The following is a 19,358-nucleotide window of genomic DNA, read 5'->3' on the forward strand; positions in this document are numbered from 1 at the left end:
TTATGGCTCATATAATGTTTGACTTCAGGATTACAACATAACCCTGAACAGGACTGTGCAGCAAATAGTTCACTTCCTTTGCCTATTTGAGGAGACATTTCTAATATTCTGACATCTGGATACAGCAAAATTTATTGTCTCATACACAGAAATTCTTATTTGACAAATTATAAATTATGATGCAAATTATAAGTGAGGTGAAAGCAAAAGAGCCAGATTGTTCTATATCTATTCAAATAAGAGTAAAATCAAGTCAAACATAAAAGAAAACCTGCTCTCACTTTCTTTGATCAACTCTTCACATGTGGCTTCATCACTCATAGTTTCTGGGGCTAATTTTAACAACTGTTTCAGTTCCAAGTATGATGGATTCTTGATTTCTGATCTGCTTGTCCTGTAGACTTCTAATTCAACAGGCAGCATTAAATACTGAAAAAAATTAACCACAACACAATGGGTAAGTAAATTCCAAGTTTCTCTTGATGCTACTGTAGAGTTTCAGCTTTTTGAAAATCTTGAAATAGCTTAATTCTAAACTGTTCTTAGAGCTTTTAACAGTGATGTCACATGATGTGCACACAGTATCAACAAAGCTTATTTCAAGACAAAGAAAAAAGATAAAATAACATAAAATAGTGTTACAGTATTTCAAAAGAGCCAATAGWGTAGGAAGAGCAGATCTGAACTTACAGTTCCCATCAAGCAGAAGCCTCATTTATTTCACTGAAAGTTTGGTATATAACTGGATAATGTTATGAGCACTGTTACTGGCACCAAAATACATTTCCCCAGTGGTGTGAGACTATGACTGTAATACTTTTTTTTGTTATGCTGAATAAAAACTCATCATAAATACACTGAGGGCAGTTCTGATGCAGTATTCTTCTCAGCATTTCCTGAGTCCCACTATTCCTCCATAGTGCTGACACTGTAGAAACATCATCTGCCTCAATATACATTTTTAGATAAAAAATGAGCAAACTATATACAGATATGTATATAGAACTGAGCAAAATATATACAGATATGTATATAAAACGTGGCCAAACTAGCCTCCCAATCACAAAACACAAAATACTTTCCCTTTCCCTTGCATACATCATAACTTTTTATTCTGGTTTATTTCTACTCTTAGTGTAATGGTACATAAAAATGTCATAACTGACATAAAAATGCCAGTACATCAGATCCCAGGAGAAACAATTGACTGAAGTGGGGATTCATAACAAAGGCATTCAGGAATAAAARATATGGGCATAATAATAGTGCCTTTATATCTGAGAAATAGGAAGCCTTCAAATATTTGGCAGCTATGAAAAGAATTCAGTAAAATGACTTGCAGATGAAAAAACACTTGTGCATAACGATCAGTAATGTAACTGGCAAGGAATAACTCTGTAATACCTCTTCATCTTTTAAAGATACTGGACTGAAGTTCTCTTTAATTCCCTGCAATTCTTTTTTATTCTCCTGTATCTCCATTTCATTTTGGAATGTCAAATATTTCCTTCAAAACATCATAAAATAAAGCAAATTTTAATTATTTAATATGTAAGATTAAAAGTCTTAAAAGTAGCCTTGATAACTATACATATGGGAAGTTCTTTTTTTTAAACCCATGATTTTCTAGGAAAACAATTCCAAGACATGCTGCAACAGGCTGTGGAACTAAATTAAGTAATTTTTCAAAAAAACTGTACAAGCACAGCAATTTAATACTGAAGATTGTCTTTAAAAATACAGAAAAGTATTAAACTTGTTCATTGGCCCAACACTGAAGTCTCCTGTCATGTTGCAACTCTTTATACAAAAGCTTCAGGTCTTATCTTCTTCTAAAACTGAATGTATCTACTATAGAAAAGGTTTCTATTATCTATAATGTTATCTATAATATATTATCTATAATATTCATATAATTCAACATTTGTGAACCTTCTGTTTCCAGAAGTCATTCAGCATTGAACAAAAGAGAGTACGCTCACTATATATTAAAATAACAAATAATAAATATTCTGAGTGGTTTAACTGATAAAACTTAACATGCCAACAAGTAAAACTTTGGAGTCAGGTTATTTCTTGCCCTGAAAAACTAGGTTACAACCAGCAGGACAAGTCTGAAGATTTTTCAGAGAGCATTAGAAACCCTCTTATTGGGCTTGCTTCTAGGGCTATTACAAGCACTGAAACTATGAAAAGAATCACTTTTCTCTGGGAGAGCTTCCTCCTAAGTCCCTGGAACCACTATTTTACTGCAGGAATATTTTAGATTGAAGAGTATAAATTATTCAAGGTCTAGTCATAGGATTTGCATCCACATTTATTTTCAGCAGAAGTTTGTCTGATTGAAGAATGCATCCCCCTGTGTGTTCCACTAGGAGATCCRAACTCCCATCTCAAAAARGCTGGTGGCTTTGCTGCAGAAGGTCAGAAAAATTCAGGTAGAGTATCATACTAGCATCTTTTCTGCTGTAACTAGCAATTCTGTAAGTTACTGTAGAATTTGGAACAAAATGTTTTTTTTAGGAGTAGTCTGCTGTGTTCATGTAGTCTTTTGCCTGGCATGCATTGCAAGATCAGGACTCATGAAAAAGTCATCAATTTCCTCCTCTGTCTCCCCATTTCTATTACTGCATAGGTACAAAATTAAACTCTGCCTTGCCTTGCTTGAGAGACACGCAACCCTATCAAGTGCAAAAGAAGTTATATACGTCATCAAGGCATAGAGTAAATCATCACAGAATTCAGCCAGAGTTTGTTAAAAATATATATACATAGATAAGTATACTTATAAAATATTAGCCATATTCTGAATATAATTTATATCTGTTGTAATATACCAGTTTGTTCAAACCCATGACACAAAGGACACATTTCAATTAAATTCAATCAACTTAACAATAATAAATAAAATTTGAACCTGAAGAACTATAACTCACCAGGATCTACTGAAAGAGGACAGACAGGAGAGGAAGAAGGAACATGCAMACTTGGGCAAATTCCTGGCCTTGCTAAATTTATTGGCATTTTATAGTTAATATAGATATATTGACATCAGACAATAAGTCAGTCTGATGCACGTTCTTTAAAGATATGCATTATTCAGCACTCCAAAACTAAAATTTTGATCACATTTGACAGTTACAGAACCTAAAAATATTTATTTATTAAATAAATTCCCTTTATTAGTATATATAAATTCCATTCCACTCATTTTTTCCTATATAAGAAAAGCGAAAATCTTTACTCATTGCAAATATAAAGAAATTGTTTAACATACAACAGAAGTTAAGATTTTAAAATGTAAATGATATTACACAACTATTACAATTTATCTTAAATAATATACAAAAATTTTGTATATACCTGAAAATACTCTCTTCTGTTAAATTCTGTCCTTCAGAATCTAGAAGAGGGTCTTTCACAAAAAAAAAATGTAGCCTGTCCAGAAGGGCATATAAAGTAGGGAGCTTTTTACTGTAATTTTCAAGATTATCAACAAAAACAGGTTCATCTCCAACATATAAATCTGAAAATAAATAAAATGACATTAGCAAACAGCATAAAAAACAATCATCATTATTGGAATAAAGACAGTCGTTGAATGGCTATTGAAATGCTATAAATATTAGCACAACAGTAAAATTTTGACTTCTTATGTTTTACAATTTAAGTTGTAAATGCAACAAAGTCTAGATTTCCAATGATTTACCTAATAAGCCCTGGTTCTCTTCTCCTTTCTCTTTTGCTATATGTAATACTTGTTAAAAATGTCTAGTCATTCCATTGTTTGCATTATTAACCTATTCTAAAGGAACTTYTGAGGCACATTTTGGTTGAGTAACTTAGTTCAATGCCACTTATGACAGGCTCACACAYTCTGACAGCCAGTGATGAAACAGTCTCTTCTATACTACCATATCTCTAAACCTAAATGTGGACTTTGTAACTCTATGATAGTGATCAATTTATTTAAAAAACAAAGAGTCAAAAATATAGAGGGTAACAAATTAGTATGGTTTCAATAAAGATAAAATTATGGACTTGCATTTCTTTTGAATTCAGTTTACTACTCTTCATGAGACAGAAGCTTATAGAGGAATTATAGTTTGATGCAATCCTTTACACTTGCAGCCTTTTACTTACAGTGAGAGGGTATGGAAGGAGAGCAAAGAACTCGTTTTTCTTTTACTAACTTGGAAGCCTCCTGATTCCCACATTCCCCATTCATTGCTCAGATGACTCTTTATCTATAAAGATATACCTCCTAGTGGCTGGAAATGACAGACACCCAATATGGCCTCTCAACCTGTTTAGAAATTTTATGCTGCACAACACAAACAGCTCCCAATAAGGAAATTTATCAATTCAAAAATTTATGCCTTGCTATAATATGCCTGTGTTTAAATAAATGACTAGTTCAGGGCAGGCTACTGAAACTTAATAGTAGCCGACAAAACTTAGAATACYTCCCAGTAAAGAAAAATACTCTATTTTCTGCTGTGAGTTTCATGRTCCTGAATCTGTACTTCTTTCTTTTCTTAAGGCAACCAGGAAAACAGTGTAGAAGCACTTGAATATTCATGTAAATTCTAGTTGAAAAATTAGCACTAAAATTACTCAGAAAATAAGAACTGCTTCAACATCATTAATTTGATCATGTTATACACAAGAACACGTCTAACATGCCAACATTAAATCAGGTCAGATAAGGCATGTAACTTTGCTCTTGACTTGTATTTATAATCTCAATTTAGGTATAGCTTCTATTAATTTTTGATTATATTGATTTGTGTATATTTTTATTGTAAGTGGCTCTATTACTTGAAATGTATGAGAAGGGACTTTTTCAATCAGTCTTCATATTACTCTAATGTGATTCAAACATTTTAATTAGTTCATTTCTTTGTTAATTTTAACACATTTAACCTCTTGCACCCCACCTCAGGAAAGTATGTCTATTCAGGAATGCACTGAAGCATGTACTCAACTGCCCTCTTGAAAAGGAATATATACAATCACATATCTAACTGCTTTCCTGATACAGAATTTTACAACTGGAGAAACAGTTAAAATTACATATTCATAAATGCCAGTGTTAGAATCCAATATAAAATTAAACTCACTGTTACTACTTCTTGATTTTAGGAGGTGTAATTGCACAATTTTAAGTAGAGAATTATTTTTCAGAATTATAATTTGAAGGCATTATCATTACACACTTTTGATTCAGAACCGCCTGCTCATCAAAAAGCTTAAGAAAAAAGCTATAATGGGCTTAAGTATGAGCTTAAATACTTTTCAGTCATAATTCATGTTTGAATGGGGGCCTTACTGGTATTGCTGTTATGTGCAACTGCARTGCTAATGTTCTTGACCTTTAGCTGGAGCTAGACAGTACAGAGATGGTAGTCATTCCAGTGTGACCCCTTACACATAACAGACAGCATATGCAAAACAGAAGGACTATTAACTGAACATTAATTACTGAGAGCTTGTTTCTACTTAATTTAAAGAGACATACATTGGGAAGAAGTCTAGAAATCTATGTTACTAACTGAACAAAATTTGGTTTTCAGCTTGTCCATTCTATTTGCTTGGGCATACTTCACAGTTTTAACCTGCTTGGAGTTGTTTGCCACTATACTTTAACAATTAATTTACTAGCTACATTTAAATGTAGGCACAACCTATTACGTTAAATTTCACAACCTCACTAGAAACAATTTTGTTTTAAACAAGAACCTTCATATCATGTGCAGTGCTATGACTGTTTTATTTTATGTATTACTTTCACATACTACATCTCAAAAAGTTAAATGACTCAAGAAATTTATTTTGGTCTCTAAAAGGAAGCACAGGGTTATATTAATAGAAATAACTATGAAACATTTTAATATGCTCAAGCAAGTATTAAAAACCCYATGTACTAATAAACTAAGCTATTAAAAATTAAAACTCAGCCATCCTCTATTGGAAATACTGAGTTCAAGTTATCATTCAAATTCTATCTATCTTTTTTAATTTTGTATCATACATTCTTTTAAATAAAGACTTGACAGCTATGTCGTATTATCCACAATACCCATGTTCTAATTATCTTTACCTTTCAGTGATTCTCCACATTGTGGAATTTTCTATATGTAACTTAATACTTTTAATAAAACCTGCTTGGTTTTGTGCTGCCAGCAGACTAGCAGGCATTAAATAGCAGGCTCTCAAATAGCCACAAATCTTTCAAAATGGCAGCTTTTAATAAGACTTCCCTCAAAATTTAACTGATTTTTACTTACTTTTAAAACTTTATTTACTTTTTTATTTACTTTTATTTTTTACTTCTTGAATGAAAACAGTTAAGTTAGAAAAGATTTTGCAGTAATATACTAGTTACACTGATGGATATTTGTTGACTTGTTAATTCAACAATACAATTATAGTTACCTGTAACTTTAAAAATAAAAAATGTGTTATGAATTTCATGCTTTTTTTTTCTACTGGAGAGTCTTATCAGTGGAAATTTAGAGGTTGTTTCTAAGAAGGTAAAAATTAAGAAATGGAAAACCATCTGAATTCCTTTTACAGTCTTTGTGAAGGTATCTTATATACCAAACCTTAATCAATTATTGAAATCTTGAACAATAAGTATCCTTTAATTCTTTTCTGCCATAGGCTTATCTTAGGAAAAACACCAGAAATTACTTACTATGATGAATTAAGATTACGGTCTTTCAATTATTAACTACAATACACTTGCATTATTGATACTATGTCTCCAGTAAATGTTATCTTGTACAATCCTGTATCAAGAACCAGCTGTTTCCCTTTTGTAATTGTGGAACAAAGCTCTTCTTAGTAAATACTGATTGAATTACCTTCTTTTTCTACACTAATCTGCTTAGAGGTAGAATTCCTCAAACTAAAACCCTCATTTAAAAAAAGAAAAAAAAAAGTTTGGAATAATAAGCTGTAGTATAGTTGAACCAAGCACTTTTGTTTTCTGTGATCAGCATTTATTCTATTTATTAGGGTGCTACTGATCAGAATGTTTCAGAAAACACACAGGAACACTGCACAATTTGAACTATCTTTATCCTAGCAATAAAGCCAGAACTACTTAATTCTTCCTCTCCTTTATATAGTAAAAGGACATGCAACAAGGATCTAATTTTATTAAACTAAAAAGATCATGACCATTTTGAACAATGCCTGATAAAGTCCATTTAATGTGATTTTTTTGTACATCTTCTGCCAAATCTTTAATCAACCTGAAATTTCTTTTGGCTCGCATCTGTCTTGCACTGCTCAGACAAGTCCTGCTTCTCCWCAGACTAAATCCCTCTTAAACAGTTATAACTACTGAAACTGCAAAGGATGCGTTCACACAAAAGATCTCTTCAAATTCTATGAATCCTGTACTAAAAATTATGGAAGTTATCAAGTTGACATCATCAAAGGTTAGAAGATGGTAAACTAAATACTTTACCTTGATATTGTTCTTTAAGTTTGATGGCACAGTCAGTCTTCAAGTATTTGTCCTCTGTGAATTCTTTCTTATAAATGTTCTTCACTAGTAAATAAGACGTTTCTAAGTCAGTCTGAGAACATGGATTTGAACTTGGAATGACTTCAATTAATTCATTATTAATATGGAATTTTATACAAGATATAGGTTTCCTAAAAAGCAGAAAAATAATACTTTCCGTAAGATAAATGTTGACTTCCCTGACTCCTCAGTGGATCAACTATCCTGAACTGTACTGAAAAAGATGCTCTAAGAACTTTGATAATCACTGTATTCACTAGAAAAGATCAGAAATTTCACTAGAAAAGATCAGAAATTACAGCTGACATCATTACTCATTAGATTATGTTTCTGTTTAATTTTTGTTCAAGAAAGAAAATGTCTCAAATTTTGCCTCAGCACAAAATTGAACAAAAGGATAATGGCTGAAAAAGCCAACCAAACCTACGAAGTCATAGCATTTATGACAAAAATTTGTTGCTTGGTTACACATATATCCAGGTTTCAAACAATATGCAGAAATTGAAAGCACARCAGCAACGGTGGTCAGAGAAAAGACAGGATAAATGAAGAAACAAAACTGAAGTTTTCCCATTCCTTTTCWTATTTATTTCAATGTTACTATCATTTATCAAGAAGAAAGACTGGTTGCTAGATAAACAAGAAGATCTTTTGACCACAGGAAAAAGATCATGGTTTTGGACTAATTATGCATTGGGCCAAAATATTTGTAATTGGATGATAAAAATGCAGCTTGTGATAATGCTGTATTACCCTGAATAACTGAACAAGAGGCTGACTCTGACTGATGAGTGCTGACATTTCCAAAAAACCCATTTTCTCCTCAGTAAGTATGTACTTACTGAACTTCATGCATTGATTACTCAGTTGTGCATTGATTTACTCAGCATCCTAATAATTCTTTGTATTAAACAATCTTATTATTTGCTAGACATCTGGAGTTTGAACTCCTAAAATGTAAATCAGAATACAAGTACTGAATGCACATACGACTTTCAGTATAAAAMCCTCAGATTTAGCTGGTAATAGTGAGGAATCTCTGCTGCATGTATTTGAAAAAAATCAACTATTTCACACAGCAGGAAACAGATCAGAAGCTTACTTTGAAACTACAAACATYACAGTTTACAAGTAGTATCTATGTAGTACTGATAAAAATTAATGTTTAAGATGGTATAAGCATGAAAACCAATGGACCTTAGAAAACCATTTCAAGTTACTCAGGGGCTGACCTGCCTAGAATTAATGGGCTTCCCTACAGTTTTACAGAYAGTTCATGTCTAAGTGATTTGCTGAGCAGAGACCATAAGGGGTAGCACTCTCCATACTGGAAAAGTGATAAATACTACATGACAAACTTCCTAAATACAGAACTTATGTTCAAACAGTAGAGCTCTGTTTGTACGGTGTTTTGATGATAGAATGCACCACATCAGATTTAACATGTGTAGTTTCATTTAGCTATTTATGATATAAAGTTTTCAGGAGTAGCTTTGAAATATGGACATCTGAGTTTGGTAACTGAATGCAGATACCCAAGCTAGCAATGGCATTTAGCCAGCTAAGTCACTTGGCACATTTAAGAATTACAGACCCACCTCCAGTCCTTGTCTCATTGCCAGATCCCCTCTCATCCTCACCTAAACAACCTGTGTCTCCTCACTTTTCTCCTACTTGCTTTTTGYCTTCCTTTTGTATCTCAGCTTCTCCCTGAAGATATCAGCAGGCTTTCTGGTACTTTGAAACAGTTTCCCTAATGTATCAGTTCAACTCACTGATGTCTGATCAGTCACTCCTGCTTACACTCCTTATTAGATGGCATGAAGGACTTTTTTCACACAAACCCCAAACCAAAAGCACAAAGTTGATGAGTTTATGCCAAAATTATCTTAATTTCATTAGCCAAATTTTTACAGACACACAGAAAAATATAAAAAAATCTGCAAAAAGCTCACATTTTGTAGTGAAAACTTGTATCTATATTGTTATATCAAGACAAAGTTATGAGCAGATTCTTAGAACAGGATGCACTGCACCTTACGATGAGAAGCAATGCAAAGAAGACACTACACTCAATTATAACCCAATTATGTATCAGATATTATGTATCCGATTTGATGCATATTTTGTTAATTATTATGCCAAAATATAAGTAGTTCTAGAATCTTTTAAMTAGACAGCTATACTACTTTTGCATGACTGCAAAACGACAGTTCTTCTGTAGGCCATATCCAACAGTGAACACTAGTCCAGAGAACACCTAGCACTATTCTTAGTACTTGTCTCTATCCATACTGGAATGCTGGAAGAAATTACAGCTTCTTGCTTGTTTCCTATCATCTCATATTTTGACTAGGAGAAGGAATTGGGTGTTATTGCTAAATTTACCTATCACATTATTCACTTTCTTTTCCTTCTCAGCAGTAAATCTACTGAATAGCAGCTACTGTAGGTTACTTTTTAAATACCCCAAAATAATCACTTACTGCATTTACTGCTCATTCCTCTCTTTCTTCTGTTTCTTGGGTCTCAAATGCATGTCAGTATATTATTTTCCACACTAAGAATACTTAGAATGATTTGTGATGAATTAAGTGTATTAATAGTGTTTAATCTTACTCACAGAAAAGCCACTATTGCTGAATTACCTACATTGTCTTAAACACAATGCAAAGCACTTGAAGCATCTGAAGMACAAACACATAATTTCTTCCTAAATTTAGCTCCTGCTATTATTTTACATTTTGATTCCAGTTAWTTTTTTGCTGGTATATACACTAAGTCAACTTAATTTAAAAATATATGAAGTAAAATTACGTATTTTTTTCCGTAACTGGAGACTGATACRGGCACTGCTTTCCTCAGGTTTATGTAGATGGTATGAATAACTAATTTCAGTGATAAAACAACAGAGATAAAACAACAGACACAAAGAGCGATTTGTTGAAAAGTAGGTGCCAGTTGTTTTAACAACTTCTTCATTACTGACATTTAATTAACCCTGACATGRCATCTAACTGATTGTTAGATTGCTCACTGTTGACATAGCGCAGTTTACTGGGTCTGCAGAATAACTTCCTGAAGGATTTCTTTTTTTATTAATGTTATTAGTTTAGACAATGCCTTGGGAGATAACTTTGCACGGGTTCTGCAGGAAGCTAGTACATTTCTCACTCTGTGAAGGTAGAGAGATAAGAACTGTTATAGGTAATAACTCTCATTTTTTTCTGTAGAGTCAGACTGTAATTTAAATTGTTCTTCAATACTGCTTCTGGTATTAGTCCAACTCCACAGCTCAAGCTGATTAGAGTACAAAATCATTTCASGTATAATTCACTTTATAATTCCCTTTGTGTCGTAAATTTTTAAAATCTAAATTGTTTTATTTAAAAAGGTAGTAATATACTGGTTACACTGATACACACTGGTCTGATTTAAAAACTGAAAAGGTAATCAAATATTTTCCATTTAGCTATCCAAATGCAAGAATCCAAGAAGATACACAATAGTATGGGAGCACAGGCAGCACACACACAGTGCAAACAGGCAGCATAAAGTCAAACTATGCAACTTTACTTTCATTTGTACCGATCTGCCATCAAGGACATATTCCATAGCCCTCCCCTATCACAAACAGTATGACATATATACACATTTCAGTCAATTTCTAAATCTTATGTATTATGTTTATTTTTTATCTGATGTTACATAGCAGAAGAGATGGTCAGGAGCAGCATATCTCTGCAGCCAGAACAATTTTTATCATCTCTTCCTACCCACCCTCTCTCCCCAAAGCAATGTGAGGACTTCAGGGTAGACACACTGTCARAGTAGACCAAACACAGCTAAAGAGCAATCCAATGAGTCATGGGTTCTAGGGTAGCTGATCTGCTAGAAAGTAGAGGAACTCATTACGTTTATGCTCAAAATGCACTAAGAAAAAAAAAACAACTGAGTATGTATTTCTCTCTAATCTCTTCGCCAACAGTAACATCATTCATAAATATGATAATTATCAGCTAGAAATAAGAACTCAAAATTTATTGTCCTATCTCTGCATACCACAAAGTAGATCAGTAACATTGCCTGACACATTCATAAAAACTTTTTTTCAATTTTCTTTCACTTTTCCAGACTTTGGCTTCATGGCTATGGTCCTATTTTAGGAAATTTTTCAGTACTTATGGTACTGTTGTCTATGAGAAAGATATCAGAGAAATGTACGGGGAAAAGAGATTAGGAGAAAAAGAAGTAATTGTATAGGACTGGAAGAATGGGACTGACGGGAGAGGAAAACGTCAGGGGACACAGATATCACAGATACAAACAGGTGTGAAACTAGAATAAATATTGCAAAGACAGCAGTCAACCATGGAAATACAGAGTAGAGAAGGAGAGAGGGAGAACGGACTCCCTGGAGAAGAAGGAATGACAAGAGGCAGAATGGTGGTCAGCCTACTGAGTGTATTCCCATCAATAAGCCAGGAAAAGAAAACAAGTGTCACCAGGAAACCCACTCTTATCCTCCTGTGACACTAATAAAATATTCAGCTCACTACTGTGTTCAGTGGATAAAGCAGTGCAGCGTATTTTCCAGTTATTTGTTGTTTTTCTTTTTCAAAAAAGAAAAAAAGAAATGGAATTGTTTTTAAATCCCTGTCAAAAGAAAGTTAAAAGTTCAAAAGGAATTCATTGAAATATTAGAGAATTTCTAATCTGACTTGGACTCTGTGTAAAGACTGACAACATGTTACGCTCTACTGGCTGCTGCATTTGGCATAATTGTGATCACACATTTTTTTTTCCTACAAATCTGTTGACTTACCCAATAATGAAAATTACTCAATATTATTATCTTCACTATTCAGCATATGGCTATAGGCCATTTAATTGATATCAGACTGAAAACAACTACATTAATTTTTTCTTTGATATTTCAAAAAGCATTGAAAGAAAACCAGAAAATAATCTAAATAATCTTCAAAAGATTCTTTCAAAAATAGGACCACAGTACTCATGATGGGTGCCCCAACTGAGATACCAAATCTCCAGTCTTTGAAAGCAGCTGGCATTTTTACAGAACTTTCAGTGTTCAAGTGCTGCTCCAGTCAACTCTTTCAGAAAATAACAGAATCACATTCAATGGATCACTGTGGAGATTTTGGGTCAAGTGACTTACCCAAAACCACAGTTCTGGCAGAGCCAAAAGTATAAACAGTTCCACAGGGAGCATTCAACTTCCTTAACCAAGCCTCACAAATTGCATACTAGCAAGAAAAGACAACCACTCCAGAGTCTATTATCTTCAKTAATTTATGATCCAAGAATTACACAAGATGAACATTAAGGGAGTTATCAGTCATTTTAAATTTAGGGTAAAGATTTTCTTCCAGATACTCTCTTATGTATGTCCTTTTATTCCAGTTATCTTCTAGATATCAGTATCTGAAACAACAAATTTTTGTTTTGAAGAGCTTTATACTTCCTTCTCGTGCAATACCACATACACAAACAAGTCATCTCTCCATTGCTACAGCAGAGACATAATCTTATAGTCAACACCCTCATCCACTACATAGTTCTGATCAATTTCATGAGCTTGATCATTTCTGTTTCATGAATGAGGAGAGGATTATAAAGAAAAAATAGTATGTAGTGATGTAACTAAAGACAGTATCACAGGAAAATTATAGAAGAGTGACACAATAAGGTACCGTAAACCATGGTGTTGACATTTCCTAAATATGATTGTTTAGTTCTGCAACTACAAGTTTTCTTCATAAAGCTTATTTTTTATGCAGTTCTGAAGGTAACATAGACTTCAGTCTAGTCTGTAAAACTGGAGAATGGAAGAAATGTRATTTTTCCATTTCTTTCAGACTGACAAAAATTTGAGAGCAGAAATTCACACAATTTATTGGTTTTATGGAAACATTTTTTCTTCATGTTCTATGCAGACTAAGGTTGAGTTGCAGGCCTATTTTTAAAATGAACTCTGTATTTCAGAGATAACACAGTTTTCATATTAGTCGCCATACCAGCCATTTGCATTGCTATTTGAATTTTAAAATAATTACTTATATCTCCTATTGTTGCAATGCATAGCTTTCTAGCTTCCCTTGAYACTTTTTTAGAGGTTTATTAGTAACCTTTTAAAATAAGCTGTAGATGAGATAATTGCCTTTTTTAAAGAGAGTAGGAGGAAAAATGTCTTCATGGTTTACTTTTATGACTGTGCACAGATTTCAGGGACCTTCCCTAAGAGTAGAAATATGCTGCAAGATCAATTAATAAAAAAGGCAAGAAAGCAAAGAACTCCATAAAAAAAATAGTAGTTTKAGAGAAACAGACTTCTTCAGGATGTTTGCTTACACAGCTACATGCATTGTATGCTTACACCTGACAGAAAACATTTCTGTGTTGTTATTACCATTAGTTTATGACTCAGAAAGTACTCAAATGATACCAAAGRAATTGTCTATATTTTTAAATTAAGGTTACTGACTTTTCCAGGAAATCCTCCACAGACAAGCTTTTCTTCCATTGATCCAATACAGAAATATCTGTCATGTTCTGTGTTGAAATAACTGAGGCTGAAACAGAGAAACAAATAAAATCAAACAAGAATATGAGATTTTACTTTTATGTACTGGACAAAACACTGCAGAAACTAACAAAACTGTGGCTAGTATGTACAGAAGAAAAAATGCTTTTAGTTTCCATTAGCAATAGTAACTAAAAACACACCAGAAAGATGCAAATATTTTCTTATTTATTTTATTTTTACCTCTATACTTGGAAATCCCCCCCCCCATTTTCATTACCTCAAAATCTCAGCATCATCGTTCAAACCTCTCCCAACTAATTAGAYGCAGTTTTACTCATTTTCTCATCTCATTTCCTTCCACAACTGCACACTCCTGACATATTGTACTGTATTTTATTAATTCAACAGTAAATTTTCCAGAGATTTCTACAAACTTATCAATTACCCTTATTTGTGACACTATACATAAATAAACATGTATTATCCATTTGTTTCTACTTTGATAATGAACATATACTAACTGCAAGTGCTTTATGAACTGATATATTGACACTTTTAGAAATACTTTATTTTCTACTGGATGTATCATACTATGCCTAATCACCAGCTTTTTCTTTAATTACAGTGAGTCTAAACTATACAGGACTTTATAACTTACTTCTTGTCCAAGGCCTCCTATAYTTATCATCAGCAAAAAGTCCAGTGAGGTGATACTTTTCATCTTGATGTAAACAGCGTGGAAAACAAAGTGATAATCTACAGATGGAAAACTTCTGCCTTGCTAGGCTCTGCACAAATAAAAAGTAAACAATAAAATTGTAAGAGATAAACTTCCATTCTTATTCTTTTTGTGCTCTACCTGTTCAAACAGTCCCTCTGTTTTCAAGGTTTTACTTATACATTCAAACTTYATTTTTTTGTAAATCAATACAGTCAGAATTAGGACACAAGCTTAATATTTATGACACCTGATATTTAACCTTATCTACACTTCCGCTTATGAAGAACTGCACATATACTTAGTTATACCTATCTAAATTTCTAATGGGCAATTACAGGTGCATATAGTAACTTGCATACACCTCTGGAACAGTTTAACAGATACACGCACAGCCTGACTAGAAACAGTTTGAAATGATTCTTTCTACTGCTTTCATAATAGGCCAAAATATTTTTAAAGCCTTCCAGTTTTCATAYGAAATTATAAGCTAAAAATACCTAAATAAATCTAAAGTTAAAAGCTAAAATACCTRTATAAATCCTCCCTCATAACCTAATTTACCTTCATTAAAAGTAATAAGGAAAACACAGTAGCTTCATCACATTTAGACAGACACAATGTATATAAAGTCTTCTGAAACATGCCACTGATACTAGTTACAATCAACTGAATTCTAGAATTAAATACTCAACAGGGCAACTTCAGCAACTTTTCATAAAAGACCACCTTCAATAAACTGTGCAACAGTTTTTGTGTCACAAAAGCCCACATGCAGTACTATATAAATGGTACAGAACCAGATATGAAACACTGACTTCAGRAGGTATAGAAAAAAATATTCTTAAGTAGAGGTTTGGATTTAACAAGTTTATGATCTAAGAAGAACTTGTCCAAAATTCTTGTGTAACAGGCATACTGGGAAGTACAACTGGCAAGAGAAATGTGGGAGAATGTCATCAGCGAGACTGGAAATCTCTGTAGTTCTGTGTCCATGGCTTGCTTAAACTTTGCTGCTTAAAGTCCTAGAATCTTCCTACTTCAGCCCACTCACTTAAGCATACYCTGTCAAGTCAGTTACAGTTCAAAACGATAGATATTTTAGGTGACAAAGTATAGACAGTTCACTGATTCGGATTGCTAACACCGGAACAGTGGTGTTAGCTGCACTTTTCAAAACTTTCCTGTTTAGACAGAGAGAAAATTAAAAAACAAACAAACAAACAAACAAACAAAAAACACAGGAAGCAATGTGAACAAACACTGTCACTTCTGTGAAAGGTTACCATCACAGGATCTTTCTCCTTTCAGTTCATCCCTCTGTGATACAAGAGACACAATTCCCAGTTCTGTAAATGTCAGTTAATTTTAACCAAAAGGCAAAAACTACTGCTATAATACAATCTTTGCTTTAGAAGGTTCTTACCAATATTTGATAAKCATCACACTGATGCAATATATTCCCTTTTGCCTAAGTCAAAGCATGACAGTTCCTGCACGATCTCCTTCTCCACTGATTCAGTACTAAGAAAGTAGAAACTGACAACTGGATCTAGGCCTGCTTCATGTTGCTGGCCATATATTAGACAAAGTAACTTGTGAGGTAACTATTATGAAAACCTTTACATTTACAGTAAAATAAGGTACAATCAGTGAAGCTCCCAGCAGAAATCAAAGAAATAAAAAATTAGTTGGTAATAATTCATCTTATTAAAACAAGCTGTAAGGATTGTGTTGTAACAGCTCTTAAAGTACTCTGGAGTTACAAATAAATGACCTGCTGGGATGACCTGCAGGGCTTTATGTAGAAACCTCTAAAGAAATAAATTCAAGCAATAAAATGACAGAGATCAGCAAGAAACTGTAACATCAGTGCAGCGTTTTACTGAGGATAACTTTAAACTAACGGTCCAGAATTAAGCTTGTTTTCAGTCACTGATGTTTGTGTAGTGGAACAAGCATGTCTTAGGGCAATCTTGACAGATGGTAGCCTTATGAACAGTAAAAGTGTATTTCACAGAATATTTCAGAATGAGATTGTTCTGAGTGTAAAGGTTAAGATGAAGCAGCTCACTTTAAAAAATCTATTATCATATAATCCTTGCTTTCTTCAGATATATGTTCAGAAAATGTTTTAAAATGCCACTAATAGCCATAACTTAATCAATGCATACATACTCCTAACTTTAACAAAATTTAAACATATCTGAAAATTTGATTTTTAACTGAAAAACATTGTATTTTTACAGTTCCTAATGATTTGCATATATCGTCAGTTTGTAACATAAGAACTACAGAAACTTCTACAGTTACTCCAACAGTATGCAAACTATCATTCAGTATTTATGTGAAAACCTTCTCACAGTACTTCCACTAAGTTTGATCTTCTGATGTTTCYGTGGTACTTGTGAATAAAAACTGAAGTACATGAGCAAAACGTGTAAGAGGCTATAGTGGAAAAGAATTAAGTTTCAGGCTTTTCTGGCCTGAATTTTRAGAAGTAGAAGAGTGCTGACCAGAACACAGCTTGAACTTCTAAGATCACTTTGCAATCGCTCCTGTAACACTCACTAGCCTTAAGGAACCTGAGTCTTTAATGCTTGAAGCATGCCCTTTCTTCAGTATATCACTTATACTAGGCAGTTAGAAAAACAGCGTCTGTGGGGGGATAAAAATTCACAAATACATTAAGACCAGGATTCCATAGTCAGTTTAGCCAGTTGTGTGCGAGAATCAATGTGGTACGCTCACTTCACTTCAGCATTTTCTAAGAACAMGAAACACTACGTAAGTGTATTTACTGTTAACAGATGCCTGAAAAATCAATCTAATTCTCATTTATACTCTAATACGGTGGAAGTTGGGAACAAGTGTGGAACAAGATGCTGCAGTTTTACAGGAGCCTACTGCTTGTATAGGCAGATTACTGCTTAATACCTTTAGAGTGTGATAACATCTACTGACCCCTTTCTGGTGGTAAGAAAGCATGCTACAGCACAGCTCATTTTAGAGAGCTATATCCTTATTCAGATTCAGAGTAGTCATTCAGCAGGTCATTTCTCTTCTAAGTGTTTTCATTTGTTCTGCTGTGTTCTGGTCAGCACTCTTCTACTTCTTAAAATTCAGGCCAGAAAAGCCTGAAACTTAATTCTCTTCCACTATAGCCTCTTACACGTTTTGCTCATGTACTTCAGTTTTTATTCACAAGTACCACRGAAACATCAGAAGATCAAACTTAGTGGAAGTACTGTGAGAAGGTTTTCACRTAAATACTGAATGATAGTTTGCATACTGTTRGAGTAACTGTAGAAGTTTCTGCAATTATAGCTCAAGAAAATACTACAGCATCATATAGGGGCACTATACRGAACAATTTCTGCACTCAAAGACAAGGGATATAGGCAAGGTATTTTATGCTGTGGATCTTAGCTATCGTCAGGTATTACCACTGTACCAGTCTTAGGTTGCATTTCTTTCATCTATGTAGCATAAGTACTTGTATGTACTTGCACACTCCCYGAACTGTTGAAGGCCTCATGTCTCAATATCTCACTCTTTCATTCACACATGAAAGACAGCCCTTGAAGCACAGCACCACTGTGCTGGAGAAGTTTTTTCTTTGGCTTATAGTTTCYTGTTGAAAATGTAAATATATAAAAACTGAAATAGGGAAGATGGAGGGCTTCAGTGCTAAGCAAATTCATACTACCGCATCACACAAAAGTAGACAGGAAGGAAAACAAGAGTTCATAAGATTTTTAAGTCTTAACAAATCAACAACTACAAAACCAAAATATTCCTTGTAGATGTCAAAAATATTTCCATGAAATTTGAATAACACCTAAAACGTTATGAAGAAATACTCCTCTGTACCATCAGTAGGTAATACAGTGCTGGATACCATTACCCTAATACTATCTACCTACCCGGATACTAAGGTGGATAGAAAATTGGATTCATTTTCCAGAAAAGATAGTTAATTGACTTCTACGCTTCAGAAGACCTTTGTTCAGTCCCACTGAACAAGAAACCAGCTAAAAAGCATGATTCTCCAACAGAAAATCAAAAAACTGATGCTCTTCAGATCTGGCAAAACTATACTCCAATTTTTAAAAAATGCATCACTTCGCCATCAGTAAGAGAATTAAAGTCATATTTGCAGCAAAGGTACAGTAGAACAAACTCACTAAAACAGAATTCTCAAGAAATTAGTACTCTATGTATTTTTTACTGTGTACCAAATTTTAATTACTGTCATGTCTTGTAGAATAAGATTGAGAGAAATAATAGAACCATACCTCATATAAATAGTCTGTTGAGTGATACTTAAAAGCTGCAAACATTATCTTTCTTGTTTCGTGATGTATCCAACACTTCGTCTAAAAAAAATTTTTGTCCAAAAATAAAGTATCATTTAGTCCCCCCATATTATACAAAGATGATACAAGAGAAAGTTGAAATTATAATTTTCCAATAATAACTTTCTAATTTGTGTTAACACATGCATTCTARAAGGAATTTCTCTTAGAATAATGATACCCAAAGCATTCAAT

At 33.4% G+C, this 19,358-nt stretch overlaps 1 protein-coding gene across 1 annotated transcript in view; it reads right to left on the reverse strand.

The window, feature by feature from the left end:
* Positions 1–19,148, reverse strand: part of SHOC1 (shortage in chiasmata 1) — a 54,783-nt gene extending 35,635 nt beyond the window's left edge. Inside the window, exons 1-7 of the mRNA XM_085307888.1 lie at positions 19,104–19,148; positions 14,746–14,875; positions 14,046–14,127; positions 7,481–7,671; positions 3,364–3,526; positions 1,405–1,507; positions 282–429 (exon numbers count right to left, since the gene is read on the reverse strand). Of these exons, the coding sequence (XP_085164014.1) occupies positions 282–429; positions 1,405–1,507; positions 3,364–3,526; positions 7,481–7,671; positions 14,046–14,127; positions 14,746–14,875; positions 19,104–19,148 (862 nt within the window). The remainder of the gene's footprint in view (positions 1–281; positions 430–1,404; positions 1,508–3,363; positions 3,527–7,480; positions 7,672–14,045; positions 14,128–14,745; positions 14,876–19,103) is intronic.
* Positions 19,149–19,358: the final 210 nt, after the last annotated feature.

Source organism: Rhea americana, unplaced genomic scaffold, assembly GCF_003343005.1.
Source record: "Rhea americana isolate MKP2758 unplaced genomic scaffold, rheAme1 scaffold_267, whole genome shotgun sequence".
NCBI lineage: Eukaryota > Metazoa > Chordata > Aves > Rheiformes > Rheidae > Rhea > Rhea americana.